A 22984-nucleotide genomic window follows, 5' to 3' on the forward strand; every position below is an offset into this window, starting at 1 on the left:
AGCTCACATCAGAAGCAAAGAGAGTTTGAAGATACACATGTATATTGTCATCAGATTTTTTTCTAAATCTTTAGGCACACAAATAGGTGCATTTCTCAAAATGTCAAACTATTTCCTGATAATATGGGGTCAGACATGTCGTTCTGGACCAACAATGTATTTTCTCTTTTAACTGGCAGGACTTGTTTACATAGGTTTGTATCTTGGCACTGTTGCTCTTCTCTTTTAACTGGTTCCCACAGGCTTTGTGTGCTCTGGTAGCCTCATGTACACTGTTCAGTGTGTAAAATGGATAGACAACAAACAAGTCAATTCAACTTTTTTGTTGTTGTTTGACTTTTCCAATCAACAGAAAACACACAGACTAGAGACAAGACTTCCTGAACTTGTGTAGTTCAGTATGAATTAGTGATGTTGACACTATTCTATTCTTTAAACCATTGGCGCCGCCAGGGATGGGCTTCCGGGGCTTAAGCCCCGAATGTTTTCAACAAATCCCTGATTTTTTTTTCCCAATTCACTTTCTGTTAATAATGCGTGGTATTCATTTGAAACCCAAATCAATGCTATAGTGGAACCAACGTCCTTTTACGATTGTGGTTTGAGTTGAAATGTGCCAGCCCTGCACCTGCAACTTATCCAATCAGCTTCTTCATTCATGGACAAACTTTTTCAAAAAGAAACAGCCACAGAAGCAGCCAACATCAGCCTCTTTAGATGGAGACAAAAAATAATAATTAGGCTACCACTTTAAAATCATTAAACATTTCAGAATTGATGAATATGCAAATAAATTACATTTCAGAATTTTAACTGTGGCATAAGAAATGTGTTCTTCCATGTGAAGTCAGTTCCCAGCGTATAAGAATGAGTCATGTGTAGGTTTGTGGGCTAAGCTCTGGATCTCTTCTCACCCTGATCCACCCCTGCTGAACAAGAAATCCAAGAATGGCTGTAACACGGTGAATCAGCTTGACAACAACTTGATTAAAGACAAATTGGAGATGAGGAGCAGATGGGAAGGCAGGCAGCAGATCAAAGCTGATTAGTGATGAGCCACAGGTGTGGAAAAACACAGGAGCAGACCAAGAGCACCTGTGGACAAAGGTGAGGAATAAAAAGCACTGCTTTTACCAGAAGTCATCAGGAAAACCAGAGAAGCAAGAGAGCAGAAGAGCTCTAGATATGAAATGTTAAAGAAATTTTAAAACTGAAAGTGTCTGTTTGATTTATGCTTAATTGAAACTCCAGTGCTGCAGTGATAAATTCAGTCCCTTGATACAGGATGATAAAAGGTTGGAGAAACAAAGGAACACTATATTAAAAACGAATAGTGAGACATTGAAAAAACAGTGAGAGTTACATGAGAAGATTGATACCACTGTTTGTACACTCTTAAGTATGAAGCTAAAGCTAGCAGCTGTTTAGCTTAGCATAAAGACTGAAAGAAGGGCAAAACAGCTAGCCATGACTACATGGGCAAATGGAGGCCAATGGCTCTGTTTTTGTTTTTTTTAATAGATTTTGACTAGATGTTTGTTGTTCAGAGTTGTTTTTCTGAAGGTTTTGGGGCACATGTTAGACATAATTACTGATAAGGTAACAAATTAAAATGAGTCACCTCATTTAACCATATACTGTAAGTTTCTAGCTGACAAATGTTGCTCCTATCTTCTACATTCCTGTACAGGTGAGAGCTTACCTAGACGGTTGGAGCCTCTTCTAGCTTGGATAGCAGAGTTACCTAGACAGTTGGAGCCTCTCAAATTTGGATGGGAGGTATGTGTGTGTGTGTGTGTGTATATGTATGTATGTATGTATATATATATATATATATATATATATATATATATATATACCTGATACATAAGTACATTTCCTTCTTCCTTCATGTCTCTTCAGAAGAAAAGAATAGAATAGTTTAAAGAATAGAATAGTGTCAACATCACTAATTCATACTGAACTACACAAAAAAGTTGAATTGACTTGTTTTTCAACACTCCTTCATTTACACATATCTACCTATGCTTGACATCAGACGGTAACCTTGTATCAATGGTTCCAGCAAGAATTAAATGTTACTTACAGTAAAAATAAATGTGCCATGTCAATATTTCAGGTATGAAGTTCTTAGGTTTAAATGCAGATAAGCTGAACAACCATTACATCAAGAGTGACTTGCGTGGTACGTGTGTTTACCACTAAGTGGCAGTGATGGATAGGTTGTAGAAGTGAGCAAACCTGCAAGAGAAGTGAAATAAAAAAGTACGTAAGAACAAATGTCTGTGGAACATTGTCTGGTTATTCAGACAAACAGATGGTAGAAACACACTAAATCACACACTAACACATGTGTTTTGTTAAGTTGTGTCAACTCATGGAACAGTGTGCCAAAATGATTGAGTGTGGCGAGAGAGAGAGGGAGCCGAAGACTCAGTCCCACCAACTTCACTCCTCCTCTGCCAGCACACATCTGCTGCTGAAGAGATGGGACGCTGATCCAGAGACAAGCACTTCATGCCTTGGAGATCGGTCTTCACAGCATGGCTCACTGCATCACAGGGCTGTGAGTGGAAAGCTGGAAGAAGACCCCCAACTGAGGAGTATTTATGATTACCTTCTCTTCGGCTGAGCTGATGCTTTCTCTTAAATTTGGAGTGATGTCCCAGTGCTGGTGCAGGCGGGTCCTGCTTGGTGTGGAAGTGGGCATGCTGGTGGCGGTCCTGGTGGCCGGCTGTGCAGGACAGACCCATGGCAGGAGAGAGGCTGGGTCATCCTGCTACGGAGGATTTGACCTCTACTTTGTTTTGGACAAGTGAGTAATTCTTCTGTTTGATCACAGAAGATGAAAACATTGAGCAACATTCAAGGTGTTCTTCAGAGACATTGATGGGCAACTAATTGCATGAAAAAATATGTGCTACTGTCCTGCAACTAGCATTTTTTTCAACTTTAAGTATTACTCTGTCTAGTGTTTATCTTGTGTAAAATCAAAGTAGGTTTGAGGCTCATTTAAGACAAAATCCATAATTTTTTAAGTCATAAAGGTAACCCAGTCAACTCAGCTGGCAGAGCTGTTTATTTTCAAGTCACATGTCCAGCTCTTTCTCGTTAAAGTGGTACGTTCGAGAGGTTTGCTATAGGTTAAATTTAAAAATAGGACAGTGAAACACTCATTTAGTCAAAAAATCGACTGATTTATTGTGGTGCAGGATGTGGTGTGAGTGTCTCGAAATGTTTTACAACTCCATTTTCCAATTGTTTTAAGTAGGTAATAAACCGACAAATAGCATTTGACCCACAACAACCAAGGGCTGTGAAAAAAGTGGAATGCCCCTTTAAAGCTCAGATATGCTATTTAAAATGTGGTCTGATCAATTGTGTAATTTTCTAGATTAATGGATCAGTGGTTTGGTCCATGAAATGTCAGCAATTAGTGAAAAATGGTTTTCTAGACTAGCCGTCAAATGTGTCGTTATATCTGACCAAAATTTAAATCTCAATGTTGTGACGATAGGAAAGGAGAAAAGCTTGAGAATGACTTAAACAATGAATCTTATCAAAATGATTGCCATTCATTTATCAATAATAGTTGACTAATCATTTCAGTTCTAATTGTAATACTGCGCATATCAAACAAACATGGGAGTAGATGTGTAGAGATTTGAATGCCCCGTGAGAGCTGACATTAGGGTTAAATTACATTGCCCATTAAACTGTCATGAAGTCTTAGCTAATAAACCACTGATCATAAAAACCATCACGAAGGGAACAAAAAGCTTCTGAACAAGTCAAGTTATGTGTCTGTGTGTTGTTGTTTTGTAGATCTGATCATAACTAACTGGGTCAAATCAAATCATAACTGGGTAAAAATGGTGGTTCTGTTAATGTTCTCTCAAAGATCCATGTATACATTAATGGAAACAATACTAGATATATTATTTAGCTTTTTTGCAATCAATCGATGTTTACTATGAACAATTTAGAAGTTGTGAAGAAATGATAGGAAGTGTGCTTACACAATGACATCTTTATTTGCAGAGTACTTTTGCATTCATCTGGATGATAAAGTGCATTGCAGGGATTCTTGTTGTCAAACTGCAGCCACGCTTAGGTGACAGGAGCAGGCAGCCCAGCTCTAGTCCCAACTTCAGCTCTCTGCACTGCAGAATGTAGAACCCTTTCTCCATTAGAGCCAGATGTTCCCAAGATCCTGAGATTTTTTTGGCCGTCTCTGCAGTGGTACTCACATCACAGGATAAATGAAAACATAAGGAGAGGGAAAATAAGAGAGACACAGTGCAACGTGAGAAGAAGCTTTATCGGTTATGAATATTGGCCACACAGTTCTCTTTAATCACTGACTGATGCATAACTGCTCTCCTTTGCAGATTCCTTTGTTACATCTGCACCTGTTGCAAAAAGCAGGACCTGGTATAAAGCTGAACTCATTCAAACAAACGTGGCACTTCGGTTTTTCATTTGGCATTTAAAAACTGGCAGTGAAGCTGCATGAAAAAAAAAAGTGGAAAAATTAAGCAAAAGCACTCACAGGGAAAACACACAGGCTAAAAACTCTCTAGCCCGTGTGATGTGTCACCATGATAGACACAGGTGCCCATACATTAAATACATACAGTACAAGATGCAGACAATTAATGTCACGTAGACAACCGCAAAACAAATATACAAAACAATGCATCTGCAGCAAAATGAATCATTAGATTTTGGTGTCTAAAGATTTCCAACAAAAGCACAAGGAACCATTTACTAAATTAATGTTGGCTAAATGTGAAGTACTATTGATCAAAGTCATTCTGCTTTTCTTTGTCTTTACATCATAGGAAACTAAATATCTTTGGGATTTGAATAGTTATTTGGACAAGATAGACAATTAGAGGAATAAAGTGGAATCTGGGAACTTGTAATAGTCATTTGTCTTTTATTTGACATTCATAGACCAAAGCATTGATGATTTAGTAGACAAAAAATTCCACATCTTAATATATGAGGAAAGTAATCATTTGGTGCAGCCCTGTATTGCGTTGTAATGTAAATGTTGTGTTTGAATGATGAAATCCATAAAGACTTGCTACACAGCTGGAGAAAACAGTTGTATCACTCTTTTCCCCCCAGCTGTAAGGGAAATACTAAATGGCACAGACTAGATGTTAAGTGCAACTCACATCAAGTTTTGATTAGTTTTTTTGTGTCCAACTGTCTCCAAATGAAATTAGAGCATAAATTATTGGGATGGTAATAAACAAGAATTTCGAAACTTAAGAGCTTTTGCTACACATATACTTTCAAGAAAAATGCAAGATGGTGAATTGTTTTCTTGTGAATCTTTTTCTCAGATCTGGAAGTGTCCAACATTACTGGAATGAGATATATTACTTTGTTGATCACCTGGCTCACAAGTTTATCAGGTACGTTCACACAGAAACAGTTGTGATTTGAAGTGGTAAAGAGAAGAGAAAATAAACAACATAACACAGCAGTCATCAACAGTTATCCCTGTCCTTTTTTTTTTCTCATTCCCAGTCCTCAGCTGCGGATGTCTTTTATTGTATTTTCAACAGAAGGGAGGACTCTCATGGCATTGACAGAAGACAGGTGGCACACTCAAACGTCTTAATGATCCACTTTGCGTGTCAGTTTTGAGCTGCCTCATTCAATTTATATCTATACCCATTTCTGTTCATTGTTCTCCTGTTAATGATCAGAGAGCAGATTCGGGCCGGACTGGAGGAGCTACGCATGGTGCAGCCAGGAGGAGACACCTATATGCACAGAGGTTTTCAAAGAGTAAGTCATCTGTTAAGTCAATGGGGAAAATGATCCTGCTTAACCAACAGAATGGCATCCAACTATTTAAATGAGACCCATTTAAATTTATTGCCACTGACGCCTCAAAACTTCTCTCTCAGGCCAGCGAGCAAATCTACTATGGGACTGGAGATGGTAAGTTGAACATTTTTTCCTTTTCAACACTTAATCAGTTCCTGTACTTGTCATTTTTAGCCATTCATCAGTTGTATGGCAGAATCATCATAATCAAGAAAGAAACAACAAAAACATTGCTACTCTTTTCATCACATGAAGATTAAGTCCAAAAATTTTTTTTGCAAATGGCCCACGTTGATTTTTCTTTCGAGGAACACAATCCAAAAAAGAAATGGGGAAAAAAAATAAAAGGAAGAATGTTTTTTCTCACTATTTTTTCTCCAATCTTGGCTCTTTCAGGCTACCGGACAGCCAGTGTCATCATTGCTCTGACGGATGGTGAACTGAGAGAAAATCAGTTTGACCTGGCACAAAGAGAGGTGAGAAGGATGTATTTTCCCTCCTCACTGTTTCTTGCCATTACTCACCAACAAATGGAACATTAAGGAAACATAAAGGACAAATCCAGCATCACATATGTCAAGAAGTTACTGCTGCATTGCTCTCTATGGGTTCAAATTTCTAAGCTTGTGCTCGTGGCCACATCACACCATGACGTCCTTCAGCTGTCTATGGCATAATGCTACACAATAGGACAAGCCTTTACGTTTCAGCCCGTAAAGAACAGTGCAGCTGCAGTTTTATTGCTCTGGTGGAGATTTATCCTTAAACCTCTTCTACTACACCCTCCCTTTTTTAGGAGGGGGCTCTTTATAGGGAGATAGCAAGTCAACAGTTTAGGCCACATAGAGTTGAACATCATCTGAAAGCTGGTAACTGAAGACTAATTTGAGATGCAGCTCAGCACTGTGGGTCAAGATTTTTTTGTCATAAATCTTTGAATAAACATTGTGTTTCGGTTAGGTGCCTGCTCAAATTGTGAAAATTTAGAGTGTATAAGGGCTTTAGGAACATTATCAAGTATGTGGAAGTATATGACGCCCATTCCCATGATTTATTATATTTTTTAAGATGTTGCAGCATTTTTTTGGGTTGATACCATTTGTTACACAGATTTGGTACAAAATCTAACCATTTTTGACCACTTGAGAAATGATAAAAGTGGTCAAAAATCCATTCAAAACAGTACATTAAGACATCAAGACATTATATGCTATGATTTTGTATCAAAAACTTGTGTTTTTCGTGTTTTTTTTGGAAGAATTGCATTTGTCAGCGATTGGATGGTGAGCATTTCTGTTCTGGAAATTGCTCAGAAACCCCCTTATTGTCTTCATACCTACGAAAACCATAAATCCTCTGAATGTTCTAGGTCTCCGGTTTGTGGTTGTAAAGTTTCATGAAACTGTGATTACCCTAGAGGTCACTATAGGTTGTTTTATACAAAAAGGTCAGGTCAAAAAATCATCTCACTACAATGAAATGGCTGCTGTGGTGACTAACATTATCACACATGAATACAATTGGACTCATTGAATCCACAGGAGTTTCCAACTTTCCAGTCATACCAAATTCATGGAATTTCAAGACTGTTTATTGATCCCAGCATGCAGAAATATTCAATTACAGCATTTTTAGAATAGGCCAAAACACATTTATACCTCATGCAAAAACTACATGGGATTAGTGAGCATGTCTGTAAAGGGGAGACTACTTCTGATATCTTGAGTTGAGAGGTCAAGGGACCCTTTAAAAAAGAAAAAAAGGTCATGCCCACTATTCCTTTGATAAAACTAAGGATAACTTTGGTCTGTCCGTCCTGATGAGCATGACATGGTTGATACCAATTGATGCCTTAGGTCATATGATACCAGTGTCTTCACTCTAGTTTGAGCCTCTGAAAGGTGATGTTGGCCAGTGTTCTTGTGGAGTTTAAGAGGTTAAGGTTTTGTTTTTGTTTTTTTTTTGTTTTAAATCAGGCCAGCAGAGCGCGCCAGTTGGGTGCCACTGTTTACTGTGTGGGAGTAAAAGATTTCAATGAAACTCAGGTAAATAAATACATTAATCAACCAATAAATCAGTCAACAATGTATAAATGGATCACCCAAACAATCAGTTAATAATTCAGACACATTTCTTGGAAGCTTTCAACAATAGCTGACAGCAAGGACCATGTCTTCCCCGTGAATGATGGATTTCAAGCGCTACAAGGAGTGATTGATTCGGTATGAAACATTGAGGTTTTTCACTTCAATGTTACAAAAACATGCATATTCTTTGTCACATAATTTAATTTATCCTTTGTTTATCTTTTAATTTCAATATTTCCCCTTTAGATCCTGAAGAGGTCATGCATTGAAATTCTGGCTGTGGAGCCCTCTAGCATCTGTGAGGGAGGTAAATGTGTTTTTATTACATCATATTTAATTTAGATATAACATTGCAACTTAAACTAACAGTCATATTATTCCTAGTAGACTAGTCTGATGACTTGACCTAAGCTTCTTTAAAAATCTACTACACATTAATGTACTGCAAGAAAAAATTACCAGTCAATTTAATCCCATTTCAGAATCCTTCCAGGTGGTTGTCAGAGGAAATGGTTTCCTTCACTCTCGCGATGTACAGAAAGTGCTTTGCAGCTTCCGCATCAATGACACAGTTACTTTGAGTAAGTGCCTTCTCCAAAGGATTTCACTTCCAAACTTTACTACTGTGGTTTTCCAGGCTGACGCTGACAAACTAGGATGAAAAACAAAACCAAAAAACTTTACGATATACTTTCAGAATTGTTTTTTTGGCCTTTAGGCTGCACTAATCCATAATCCAATCCATAAGTATATATTAAAGGGTTAAATATGAGATGTGAAAGGTGTCACTCGTAGTGATGAACCCACTAAGAAGTTTGACTCTGCAGTTCCCCTCAGCTCCACAGATCTTAGAGATTCTTTCAGCTCATTGTCTAGGTTTCATGGCTCTTACTGATGCATCACCACCACCAGCAGACAAAGTTAGTGAATAGTATTAGCTGGTAAACCTTGTAGAGTATTTAGCATCTAAAGAGCCAGACATCTGTGGCAGATATTGTTGGAGATCAGACCAGAGCAAAATGAGAGTGAATGTTGGACGTCAGGGGGTATTCGAGGTAAGAGGTTCAACAAACTCTGAGTGTAACCCTGAACTCTGAGCTGACTTACTCTGAGATGGGAAACTGAATATCCGGTTCCAGAACAGCTGATCTGAATTAGTTCAATCAAGTCTGACTGAGTGTGATCACCTTGAGTTTAGCGCGTGCACAACCGCTATAAAAAGCCATCATCAATGGAGCCCAGATACCTTGATTCACCATGGCAACTACTGAGAAAAAAAGATCGAGGTACGTCACCTCACTGTAACTGGAGCTCCCCCTGCAGGCCTGTGGCGAATATGATCATATATTTCACTAAAAGTAACACCGCTGCAGACGCTAGGAGAAAGAGGGAGAAGCCATTGACTAACCTCACTTAAAATTGTAGCATAGGCCTACAGGTGACAAAGTGGTGTAACGTAATTGAAAGCAGCTAAAAATGAAATTAAAAAAAAAACATAATTTAGAAAAGTAAAGCACATTTTGCAGGGCAATGATTGTACCTGTCGCTTTGATTTTATTCATAGTTGACGTAGGCTATTAAACAAAGTATTAATTCATTTCAACATGTAGTAATTTAAACCCCCAACAGAAAGCTGCTTAACACACGTCCTCTCATCTAATATCCTGCTGAGTAGATTAACATTTTAACATTAACACAATTTTACTTATTATATACATATTGGAGTCATTGTGTGACTAAAATGTGACGATGTGTACATGAATATTAAATAAAAATACTTCCTAAAAATAAGATTAACAAGAAGGCAGATATGGCCGGAGAATGTTAATGATTGAGTGTAATCGGTGATAACAGATATGCTAACTCTCAGCAAGAAAATGAGTGAGCATATTTTCCAAAATGTAATGTTTTCCCTTTACAGAGCAAATAGCATGACTGAAGACACACAGTTCTATTATTGAGGACAACATGTTGCTGTTTTGGCAGTTAAAAAAAGATAAAAATCTGTTAACGTCATCTTGTCGTATTTATTGCGTAATTGTTGTTTGGTAGGTAGACAAAAGTAATGATTCTTCTGTGACAAATGTTAATGTGAGTGAAGAAGTTGAGCAAAGAATTTGTCGTAAATCCTCATGTTATGAAATGATTGTCAGAAGATAGCAGAGAAAGTGTGTGAATCCAAACAAACATTACATAAAATTCATCTATCTATTAATAGGCAGGACATAAAACAAACAGTTTTGAGATTCCAGTCAGCAGCCAAATACACCATCGTGCCAAGTTTATTTTGGCCATTTGAACAGCGATGGGTGAGGAGAGAGGAGCTCTTTGTGGCCCACAATGATTTAAATCCCTGTCCTCCCCAAAAACCATCAGCACTATCTTCCTCTGCTTTGAATCAGCTGGTATAACGTTCAGCGCTTCTCAGATGTCTAAGAGGGAATGTGGATCTCATCAGGGACGAGCACCAACTCTGCACAAACTAGACACTCACTTAGCCAGGGTAAATAAACCACAACCCTCCTTCATTTGCCTCATTTTCCATAAGGAGAGGAAGTCCAGGAATTTAATAACAAAAAGAATATTTTGGAACTTGAATCTCCTCAAGTTTCATGTCTGGTACAGAGAAAAGTATGATGAAGTTTTCCTTTGCTTCACTTTGGCCATTTACTGTACACAAATGATGACTTAACTCACAAAATATAGTCTCAAATCACATTACCATGTTACATCATGATACAAATGATCATACTCATTCTCATTCTACAGTGAAAAGACCTTTGGTGGTGAGAGATACCTACCTTTTGTGCCCAGCCCCTGTTTTGGAAAAAGAAGGAACGTAAGTGATTTGATTGTAATGGTTTTTCTTGTTGTGTGTTCAGTACCACAGATAACTACTCAAATTTGGTTAGACTCACCAGTAAAGAACATCAGTTTGTCACTAACACATGTAAAAGTGTGTGGTTGTTGTTGAAAATAGAATCGGAAACTTCTCTCTTAGATGGAGTAACTTTTCTGCAGATGTTCAAACTATTTGTAAGCATCTCTAAGACTTTGTATCCATGTTGAGATTCAAAGTTAATTCAAAACATACAAAATAATCTTGTAAACTGATCAGTTTTGTCAACGTGGATGAGAAGTCTTAGAGTTGCTTAAAGTTAAGGAATGTTTTAACAGTTTCAAGGCAATTGTGCAAACCTAATCTGCTATGTTATGTTGTGCTAAGTTGTATGGTCAAAAAATACATAATAGCTACTAAATGGACCTTGATTGTTTTTGTCAGGACAAATATGAACACTTGAATCATTAATATTGTCTACTAATTTATTGCAACAGCAATCTACTATGACAAATCAAAATGCCTGCTGTGGAAAAGGCCTATAAATCTGATTATTTTGGCAAAGATGAATAAACAAAGGGGCTCTCATGTGAGTCCAGCTATTGAGATTCAGATTTGCAAGATTTATTCAGGAAGCAAAAGACGTGAAAGGTATGAGACAGATTTTTGACAAAGAAGAAAAGGGAAAACTTGTGATGCTCATTGAGCAAAAATGCAAAACATGGAGAAGTTTATCATGCCCTCAAGTTCACTGTCAACATATCAGGAGAGATTTGAGCCTTTAGTTTGTGTGCAAAAGCTGCAGCAGTTGGAGCGAAGTGTAAACTGCATTTTTTATGCAGACTAAATTGTGAATATTTGTGGAAATTGTTCCTATTGTTTTAAAGACAACCCGTCGGTAAAATGAATAAATTCAATTTTTCCTTGTTTCCACTGTCAAGCACGACCAAAAGTTTGGGAACCACCAAACAGTTGTATAATGCAAATTCAATTAAGGTTTTTACCAAATGTACCCAGGATCCTTGCATTCTCACCAAATCAAAGCAAGTGTGTGCGTACACTCATTTACTCTCTTTTCATTTCTACAGGGCTGCCACTCTCCACGTCAGCATGAATAATGGCCTGAGTTTCATATCGAGCTCCGTCACAATTACTGCTGTCTCTTGTGTAAGTAGGAAAAGTGAAACATGAATGGACTAAAAAACTGAACTCGGACATGGGAGTAAAGTGTTATACTAACTTTTTCTCTGGGCACAACCACATTATTTACTTGTTGCTTGTATACTTGTTGGGAATAGATTTAATACCAGTTGTTTTGTAGCTTGTCCTGATTTGTTTCTCTTTGATGTCACTATGTAACACTTATCAGAGGCTATTTTGTGCCTTTTGGCATCTGCTGTTCCTTTTGGTTTGTCTTTGAAGAAGGTCAGGCCACCTGTTGTCACACATGGCTTCTGTGCTGCATTTTGTTAGTAGCTTTTAAGCAGAAAAGATGTTATACAAATTTGAGGCAATCCATAATGTCCTCCGCACATATCCCTGCATGTGATTCAATGTATTTATCCTTATAGGTAATCATAAAAAACACCTAACCTCTTTTACATGAAACATTATTTAAACATTTTATTTGAGTTATTTTGTCCATCTCACTATAGATTTGTGATCGTGACTAACACTGGTAATTTTTCTTTGAAGTCTGATGGGACCTTTGTGGCCATAGCTCTGCTCATCCTGCTGCTCCTGCTCACCATCGCTCTGCTGTGGTGGTTTTGGCCTCTCTGCTGCACCGTGGTATGACAGCCATCTCCATCCTCTCTGAGTGAAGCACACAGAGAACACTGAGAAAGATCAACTATATCATGGATAGTTATGTTTATGGTCATATTTTACACGTTTTAGATTTGAATAATCGGTAAAGGACAGTGTTTTGCAAACATGCATAAAACAGTTTTGGAGTTAAAAACTGTTAATCATTTAAAGAAGAAAAAAACACATTCATTGTTATAATACATTAAACATCATTTGAGGTTTACAGCACATTTATTTTTTGTTTGCAGGTCATTCATGAGCCACCTCCTCCAGTAATAGATGATATCTCTGTGAGTGGTTGTATTTGTTCTTCACTTCATAAAATGTTGTAAAATTCTTAGCACTGATAGTAATTTCTTAAAATAGCAGTTCAATGACTGAGATTAATTAATCACTTTTATTATGTGCTTTACTTGGAGAAATTATGATCATATGTTACATATGTGACACTGCTGTTCATCCCTGGTTTTCTGAAGAATAGAGTATTAATGCTGTTGTGTGAGGTGGTAGGCAACACTTCGATCACTTTTGCTTTACTGTTGTGAACATGAATACTGACTGAAAAGGTTTCCTTTATCTTTAGGATGATGAGGACGGTTATCCTAAGAAGAGGTGGCCCACAGTGGATGCCTCATACTACGGAGGCCGAGGAGTTGGAGGCATCAAGAGAATGGAGGTAGAGAAAATGGCCAATATGCCAATATGCCAAGGCAGAGCTACTGAATCTGGTGTGTGTGTGTGTATGCATGTGTGTGTATGTATATATATATATATATATATATATATATATATATATATATATTGCACAGCTACTAAAATAGGAAAAGATCCATATTAGACACTATTTCAGAAATTGAATAAACATCATCTAAAAAAGATTTGTTGCAAAATTCTGTTCCTTTCAATAGTAAATATAGAATCGGTATCTGTTTGCGACCTTCAGGCTCACAGACAAAAGACGTGGGTTGTTTGGAAATGTTGAAAGACGGGATTGAGATCAAACAAGTACGGCAGGAACACAAAAGGGAAGCAGGAAGCGACTCATTCCATAAAAGAGATGAGTATGCAAGTTCATGTTAGAGGAAACTGAGTCAGTTTGCTGTTGTGAGTAGTTTGGAGCCAGTGAGACCATCTGGCCAGCAAACTGCAAGGATGAAAGATCTATCAAATGCATGGTAGAAGAAAAGAGTAAGACAGTTTTAAGGCACAGAGATCAGGAATATGTAAAGTGTGTGTGATAATCAGTGGTTTGAAAGTACGTCTGTGGTTAAAATTCCTGTATTTTTCTACTGGAGAGTGTCAAGTACCAGCCAGCTAAATGGAAAGTAGCTACAGTAGGTAGAAAGACAAGGTAAGAGAGCAGTAGCAAGAAAAGTTAAAAAGTCAAGAGAATTTTAGAAGAATAAGAAGAGGCAGTCTGATATCTGATGTGGCTCCCAAAGAGCTGAATCAAATGACACTGAGACGTCCACAAGTCAGGAGGGACCACATGACACGCCTGTGTGAAGTGTTTCAGTAATGCAGTCTCAGGAGTGTGTGCTGTGAACTTGCCTTGAAGTTTCGCCCCTTCCAAATGCAGCAATGGAAAATATGCACAGCTTCATTTAAGTGTTTTCTCTGCCAAGTTAAAGCCTTCACGGCTTGTCTGTGGCAGCTGCAAAGGAGTAAATTTGAGTAATGAACTTTCAAGGTTGCTTTCACCGGTTTCACTGCTGATGTGCTGGATCATGCTTGACATTTGCTTTAGCTTTTTTTAAGTAGCTTTTTAAGCTGCTTAAGTTTATGCATCAATGTGATTGTTTTGTCAAAAATAACTGTTTTAATAATATTTCAAAAGCTCTTTTCTTTTTCCTTTGACAATGGACACTACTTGTGGCTCTCGTGGGTCCTTTGCTGAATTTTTGAGGTTTTATGCCATAAAACAAGTTTTAAAATAAATGTCTATTCTCTCAGGTTTAGAAAAAGTCCCACATTTGAAGCTTTGGAGTGTGTTATGACGCAGTTAAATTTTGTGGCCAACTTCTGTTTTCTTCTGGATTCTTGTGGACTGGGCTTGATTAAATTCTATGTAGACAGACGTGATATAAACATCTGGATAGGCGATGAAAGAGTAATGTTTTATATGCAAAAGATGAATGCAGCAAGTTGTCAAAAGGATTAACAGTATGAAAAACATTAAAGTAATTTGATTTAATGCAGGTGTTGAGGCACTGGTCCAAAAAATGGGTTCTGTTGGGTCTGACTGTATCAGCTCAAATCAGCTGCTTCATTAGCTAAGATCACAAAATAAGTGCATGTTGGCACAATACATTTTTCTTTTCTCTAGATAAATATTTAAGATTGTAAAAATCTATAAAAAATATATCAAGTATGATATTTGTTGTCATGTTGCCTACAAAAATGCGGTTAGTTTTAGACCATTTTTTAGACCATTGACTGCAGATCAGTGCTGACAGCTTCCGTTTCTTTTTAGGTCCGTTGGGGCGATAAAGGCTCTACTGAAGAAGGAGCAAAATTGGAAAAAGCTAAAAACGCCAGAGTCGTGATGCCTGCAGAGGAGTTTGATATGCCTCCATTACGTCCATACTACAATATGCACAAATCCAACCGCCCTCAAAAGTGGTACTCTCCCATCAAGGTGCTTCAGTTATCTTACATTAACTCGTACTGTCTCATATTCAACTGCCAGTTAATCTTTTGCTTAGCATTTATATCATCATTAATGTAAATATATTACTTGTACGGTCAAATGTACAGTACAAGTCAGAAGTTTGGATACACCTTCCCGTCTCCAAGCCTTTAACGGGAACTCTATCAAGAAATAATGTTATATGCAGTATTACTCTATTCCAGTAATCCAGAGGCTCTAAAACCATTTTTGATACCATCATCTATTTTTTCCTTTTTCAGTGTTTCTGGGAATGAAGTGTTACCAGGAAATAGTTAATAAAATTGGTTTCCTATTAGTCAGCTGAATGGATGGTAATACGTACCAGACATGAACTGAGCTAACCCCTGAATATGGAATCTCTTGAGCGGATCTTATTGCTAACAAATTACATTCTTTGTTTATCTGTCTTTCTACCATTTAACGCTTCCTATGCAAGAATCAAAGAGAGACGTCTGGAACAAAAGTGGAGCAGATACAGTCTGTCAGAGTCACAAATAAACGGACAGACAAACTATTTTTGTTTGGCGTAACTATTTGCTTGAACTTAAACTCTTTTTTAAAGGATTATTTGTTTCTGCAATGCATGCCAATACACACGTTATGGTATTTTTTTTATTTTTTTTATCAGACATCATTGGTATAACATGCTAGTTTTTATTTATAATGACATCTATGATCATCTTTCTTTAGGGCAAACTGGATGCTCTGTGTGTATTCTTAAGAAAAGGCTACGACAGAGTGTCCGTGATGCGACCTCATCCTGGAGACAAGGTGAGGCATGTTCACAAGCCAGAGATAACCGAATAATGGAAAATGAAAGGCTACTGCTGCCTCTATGGAGTAATGAAAAACAGCATGGCGCTCTTTATAGCTGTAAGATAAGCACGCACGCATTCAAAACAAAGCAGTTAATAAGATTGTGAACTAACTATGTCACCGTTTGGCCGGCAGACGTTTAAGAATTTGCCAGACTTGAAATTCATGACCTCTGGAAATGAGGGATAAGGGAAGTTTGGGGCGAAGGCTCAGGATGAAAGAACAAAGTAGAGACCATACTGAAATCTTATCTGCATGACAGATTGACTTTAATCCGTGGAAAATAAATGTCAAAGCTTCATCAAATCATAAGAATTGTGACTAGAGGACTCTCAAAGGACACAGGGAGTAGACAAAGGTAAATACGTCTGCAGTATTGTCTGGAGGAATGCTCTTGTCTGTAGAAGTCATTAAAGACTAGATGCTGGCTGCCTCCTCCAGCTCCCAGCGTCAGCACGGTTCGGCTGGCAGGAATGCTGTTTTCTTCCATGACACTCACTAACAGAGGAATTTCCTCTTTCCATCTCTAGAAAGCTGTACCCGTCCAAACCTGCCAATTGTTGAGCTGTGTTAGTTTCTGCAGTTTTCAGAGCAGGAATACACTGCAGTTTCTTGTATTTAAAGAGCTTTTCTTGACATGTTGCATTGCTCTTTTATATTCATGAACAAAACAAGTATCCAGAATGACCTGTGATTGCTTTAATTTGTGCCAAACCAACGTCTTTTTCCACAGGGCAAGTGCATAAACTTCACCCGCAGCTCATCCTACCCCGCTCCTCGCTATCCCATCTACAACCATCCGTCCACGCCTGTCTACACTTTGCCCCACAGCTACCACCGTCGTCCATCAGAGGACAGCCACCTCTTTAACCTGCCCCCCTCTCCAACTTCAACTCTCCCCCCTCTGCCGACCACTCCTCCCCCATCCACCAGCACTCTTCCCATGTACACCCCACCTCCAAACAGAGCCCTGCCACCGACCAACATGGACGCTGTCTCTGCACCTCCTTCTCCGACTGGCTCTCTACCGCCTCCGCCTCAGGGTCCACCTCCCTCTAGAGCGCCTCCTCCGTCACGCCCTCCTCCGCGCCCCAGTCATGAAAACCTCTAATGATGATAGGGATTGAGGAGTAGGATCCAAACTCAGGATTGAACCCTGAAAAGACTCTTTCACTGAGCCTCTGTTTAATTACAGAGTAAGTGATTAAGTGACTGTATAAAGTTCTCTCTTCAGGTTGCAGCCGGTGATTCAACACCTGAACAGTGAAAAACTTCCAGCAATTAAGTCTGTTTCCCTTAATAAGTGGCTAGCGCATGACGTGCCATGAACTCTGACTTTTTCTTTAAGTCTAGAAGGTGAATATTTAGTGTAGCAAGCACAGCTTTGGCTATTAAATGCTATGGGAACAAACCAATTTATTCACAAAAATAATAATCATTTTAAGAGTTTAATCAGCAGGAAATCCAATGGCTCAGCAACTGCGTCATGTGTTTTATACATGCAAGTTTATTTGTCAAATGTTGTCTCAGAAAATGTATATTTTGTGAGTGAATATTCATTAAATCCCAAATATATATATGTATATACAGTATATGTGTGCGTATATCCATCATATTGCATTAGATGTCTGATTTTCATAAACAATGACGGTTTTGGTGTTGGGAATTTTTAAAGTTAATAAGAAGGGGGATTGAGATTCACGCATTAATTCTGACGTATTGATCAACATGGAAATAAAAGTTAGGAAACAGAAAAGCACAACTTTAATCTGTAAAACAGTCAACAAGACACTCTTAAAACGCATAAGTTACATCTTTGGCAGTGAGTGATGCTGACTGTCAGAAACAGTTTGAGGTTTATAGGACTGATAAACATGATTTCTGGAAAATCCTTATTGAGCAGCCAGAATGTCAGATTTGTTAAAGTGCTGTGATCAAATTTCTTCATATAATTAAATAGTATTTCTCTTTTTTTTTTTTATCCCTCTGTGTCAGAGGCTTTAGCGGAGCTATGATGGATGTACTGAATGTGGCACACACTCATGTGTGTCCAGATTGATGTATTATAGCGATGACAATTTAAGACTTTAACTTACAGCCTACACACCTATGGCAAACTGACATCTCCCTTGGCTTTCCTGGTAGGGTGGGACAGCCTAAAACATTAATGTCTGTGTCTGAAATCACTGCCTTGTTAAGTCAGTTAGAAATCCTCACCTCAGTTGTACGTGTCTAAGCTTAGTTGGCTGACAGGAGTAGTGTTTTATGACATTTTGACATGTCACAGTAGGAACAGGTATTGAATTACATTCAGTCCATTTAGCTATTCATGTTGGCACACTGAAACTGTCATGACTTACTGCGACACTGAACAGAGCCATTGTTGTTAATTATTAGTAACTGTCAAGAGCAATATAAAGTGAATACATTTCATACTCAGAATTCAGACATTCAAAGGACATTAAGGATAGTACATCATATGGAAAATAGGGATTGATGTTGGAGCCCAGAAGCTTTTTTATATAGTTTGTAAACAGCATATTATTCCTGCATGTCTCCACCCATCTTCAGCCTGAGCAGAGATCTCATAATTGAAAGCACCTGTATGTGGATGTGCAATGCCTTTAACTTGAAAACACTTTTTGAGATTGATTGGTCCTTACAATGAATAGTATGTATGTACAGTCCTTGTTATAAATCAGCCTCCTGATTATAATTTATTTCTTCTTCAAATAACCTTAACCCTTACATATTGTTCAGGTTAATGTTTTTGTTCACATGAGAGCAATAAAAACACCCTAAACATCTTTCTTTTAGACTTTCCTAAAGTGACCCAGAAGATACAAAAAAAGGAAACATTTCTTTTTGTTTTTGTGCAGCTGGTACACATTACTGCATTCCTCACATTCAATAACATTCATTGAAATCATATGTTGTGTTCTCCTGTTTGAGGTGAAATAGAACCATAGTCTGGTGTTATTGTGAATGGTTTTTCTCTATAAACAAATTGCTTAAAACCTAAAGAATATACTCTGTTTTCTGAAAGCTTAGTCAAGGATGAATCACCCGTTTATTAATGACTGATGAGGTACTTATGAATGAAATGAAAAAAAAAATAGATTAGTGGTTCAGACATTTAGCATAATAATTGTGGTCAGAATATAAAAAGACTGTGAGGGTTAAGTATTTGGTGAAAAAGTGTAGCTGCTTTTATGCTGTTACATTTTCCACTGTTACTAGAGAAAGCGCTGAGTTGTGAGATGATCAAGTTTATAATAACTGCCTTGTTTATGCAATTATTTAATGACCAGTAGCAGTAGTGAGCACTTGGCTGCTCTGTTCTTCTTTCCTGGCAGGTAATGCAAACCTGATGTGCATATAGTATGAAGAATCATATTAAATTACTCAGTTCATTTATAACTAGACTCTCAACAGTTTGGATTAGATGCATACTGACCCTCAACAAACTTTTGGGAGTTTGACATTATGCAACAAGCCATGGTGCAGCCACTAAGATGAATCTTATTCCACTCAGATATACTAAAATAAATCCCAATATATCTTTTTCCATGTGCTTTCCTTTTCTTTTCAATTCCTTCTCCACTTGGAAATGCTTTCACAGATGCATGCAGTCCTGTGGGCAGTGAGCTCATGAAGGCGTGTCTGACAAAAGTGCCAGAAGCAGAGGCAATTGGATTAGAGGCAGACAACTGCAGCAATAAAAGCAAAATCCAACTATGATGCCATGCAGATCTGGAAGAAGTATTTACACAGCTTCACACTTTACCAAGTCCACCAGAAAGTGGTGAAAAGATTGAGGATAATTAAATGTTAAGTTATGTCTTCCTATGTATAGTTAAGACCATTGAAAGAGCAAAGCAGGTTGAGCTCCATGGGGGGGGGGGGGGGGGCTAAAGGTATTTCCTGTCTATTTTTAGCCCTTTCTTTTGGCTGTTTCCAGTGTTGTGGGGACAGAGACTTTACCTTTATGAAAATATAATAAAATATTAGATCCTCATTGACAAAAAAGACAACAATGCTAACATTTCAGCACAATTATCAGCCGTGCTTTTGAGGTGTGCACACGTTCCACTTTCAATGTATGAAGAAAAATGTAAAAATATGCTCAACACTGGCCTCAACTGGCATGATCTACACCTCAGTGGCACAAACAATGGCAATCACTGACATCACTCAAATAACCGTCTCCACAGATATGCAAGTGTATGAACCACAGAGTAGCTCTGACACACAGCCTTGAACTCATATATAAATCCTGACGTTTTTACCGTGATAAAATCAGCTCCTGACTTGGCTCAATCTTGACTTTTTTCCATGAGCTCTCCTTGTCCCCAGTTCAGGAAAATTACTCTCATACTAAAAACCGAAGCTCACATGATATTTTTACCGATAGTGATGAATAAAAACAAATGTCTCATCTGTCGCACAGGCTCGGCTTACCTTTTTCTTCCTCAACAGGAGGTTTAAGCTCCAACTTGTGTTTTTGTGGTAGTTTATTAGGGGCTCAGCTTGATAGCAAAAAATGCCAGGAAAAGTGCCAATGAAAGAGCAAATCTGTTTTCCATTTTGTCTCTACATTTTGTTCAATCTGTATAATCTGGTATTGATAAAAAGGATGATAAACCAATAACATTCCTAAAAAGACTACATCTGTAGCTTTTCCCTGGTTCAAACTTCTCTGAACTGTACTTTATAAAGACATGATTGTGACAAAAGCAATATGGAACAACCAGGAATTGTCATCTACTTCAAGTAAACTTCACCATCACTACCAATACAGCAGAGAACTCCAGCAGAGAACTCCAGCATACCACAAACACCACTTTCTGACACAAATAGCAAAATCTCAGGTTTAACCACAAAAGCCTGAATCTCCTAGTATGAAGTTGGCAATGAAGCATGTACAGCCTTTTCCAGTGACATGAAACTGGCATATAGCTTGACATTTTCATGGTGTTTGTAGAGGTATGTTTCTTCTACCACTTAATTATTGCCTTTATTATCCAACTCAAAGTAGACAGAGCCAAAAAAGCGGGAATAAAAAGGATAGTGATTACTTGACAAAAATGGTAAACCAGATTCAAAGCCTGGACAGTGTGTGTAAATGGTGTTTGTCTTGAATAAACAGGATGCCATTATATTCAAAACCTTTAATAAAATACATAGTTCATTTCTTTCACGTACAAACTTTCCTAATGTCCAGTATTAATAGCTAGATAAAATAAATGAAAGATATTATACATGAACAAGATACAGCAAGCAAAGGCAGCATGGTTTACAAAAAGTCCCTATCTATCTGTGCCAGGTCGCAAAGCAAGTCAGGAAATAAACTCATAAGCATTCATTAAGATCATACAGCTTTAAAAACAGCTTACTTAAAACTTAACTCTGTAGAGATGTTTGCGTGGTCTATGATCAGTGGATCTGAACCACAGACATGATATGTTTTCATTGAAGTACCGAGAAATAGACAAAAAAACAACAGTTAAAAACAACAGTTAGAGAACAAACAAACAGAAAAGACAACTATACTCATATAACACTGGTGCAATTTGAAGGAAAATTAAAGCAGCAAACTTAACCATTCTTAAGCATTAAAGCAGGTAAACTTGAAATTATTAAAGAGGACCTATTATGCTAATTTCCAGCTCTATATTTTTATTCTGGGAGTCCACTAAAATAGCGTTGCATGATTCACAGCTTATTTATCTAATACTGGCCCTTTATGCAGCCCCTCAGTTCAGCCTCTCACTCTATTCTGATGGGCTAGCAGAAACAGCCAGTGAGATGTTTGATGAAGAGCTGCAGATGACCAGCACACCTTCAACAGGTAAACAAATTACTACTATTTTGCAGTGCTGAGTAATGGAGTCATGGCTTGGTGCGATTACCAGAGCAGAGCAGACCAGTGAACTCCCGTGGAGCAAATGACCATATAAAGAAATCTGTCACAAGCCAATGTTGTCATTATTAGACACTTTAGCCACATTTAATGACCATCTGACATTATAACATTATAAATATGACAGAAAATAAAGAAAAGCATAATAGGTCCCCTTTTAAATCCTTCATAATCTGTACAGTACTTGATTGACCAGTCATTTGGGATTTTTTGCAATTTGCCTGTCTTCTCTGCATAATATTCATTAAAAAATTACATTGCTTTAACTGTTGATATGAAAATAACTATTGCATAAATATTTTTTTCTCCTTTAACTGTGTAAGAGAAATGTTTCACATGATTACATTTAAAATCCATGGGTTTCTTTGAATTGCATCTCAGCACGTTTAATATCTTTTGCAGCAATGATACTGAATCTGCAACCATTTAGGTTAATTACATCTCTGATAGGCACAACTTGTAATCTAACTGTAAACAAAAAGGTAAACCACTCAGTTAAACCAGGGGGGCCCAATATGCCGATCGCAATCCACCAGTCAATTGCATTGAGTTCCATTAAAAAAAAAAAAAAGTTGTCCCTCCTTCCTATGGCACCTGCCACTTGATATGTGTGACTTGAATGACACGTATGAGCGTCCAGTCTGTCAAACCCAGAATGCAAAGCGAGTAAATTGAAAATAAACAGTCTAGTCTAATGAGCAAAGTGAAGTGAAGGGACGGTCAAGGAGAGAGAGAGAGAGAGAGAGAGAGCCGCAATCAGCAAACACTACACACCTGCTGGAACCACAAACTATTTTATATCTTTGAAAGGAATGAAAAAGAATTTTGAGAGACTGCTTCAATGATGAATTTGTGATTCTGCTCTGGTCACTAAGCTCACTGTTAAAGTTGTGAAAGGCACAACATTATTTTTATGTGAAGAACCCAGAAGGGGCATTTGGTGTTATTGTATGTCTAACTGTCAGATATGCTATTAAATCTGTTTGTTT

At 37.8% G+C, this 22984-nt stretch overlaps 1 protein-coding gene and 1 long non-coding RNA gene across 2 annotated transcripts; one reads left to right on the forward strand and one right to left on the reverse strand.

Moving 5' to 3' along the window:
• Positions 1 to 2234: 2234 nt before the first annotated feature.
• On the forward strand, positions 2235 to 18162 carry antxr1b (ANTXR cell adhesion molecule 1b). Its single transcript, XM_053340428.1, has 18 exons — positions 2235 to 2815; positions 5358 to 5429; positions 5545 to 5616; positions 5727 to 5808; positions 5931 to 5964; positions 6247 to 6326; positions 7827 to 7895; positions 7992 to 8072; positions 8184 to 8244; positions 8420 to 8518; positions 10707 to 10776; positions 11865 to 11943; positions 12472 to 12567; positions 12834 to 12875; positions 13169 to 13261; positions 15059 to 15223; positions 15947 to 16027; positions 16806 to 18162. Exons 1-18 carry the CDS (start codon positions 2610 to 2612, stop codon positions 17181 to 17183), a joined length of 1860 nt encoding a protein of 619 aa, XP_053196403.1. The 5' UTR covers positions 2235 to 2609; the 3' UTR covers positions 17184 to 18162.
• A 3066-nt stretch (positions 18163 to 21228) lies between these two features.
• On the reverse strand, positions 21229 to 22984 carry LOC128380570 (uncharacterized). The gene is made up of 2 exons (XR_008323490.1): positions 22897 to 22984; positions 21229 to 22856 (listed from the first exon to the last, which is right to left on the reverse strand). It is a non-coding gene; the product is annotated as an uncharacterized LOC128380570 (long non-coding RNA).

Source organism: Scomber japonicus, chromosome 19, assembly GCF_027409825.1.
Source record: "Scomber japonicus isolate fScoJap1 chromosome 19, fScoJap1.pri, whole genome shotgun sequence".
Taxonomy (NCBI): domain Eukaryota; kingdom Metazoa; phylum Chordata; class Actinopteri; order Scombriformes; family Scombridae; genus Scomber; species Scomber japonicus.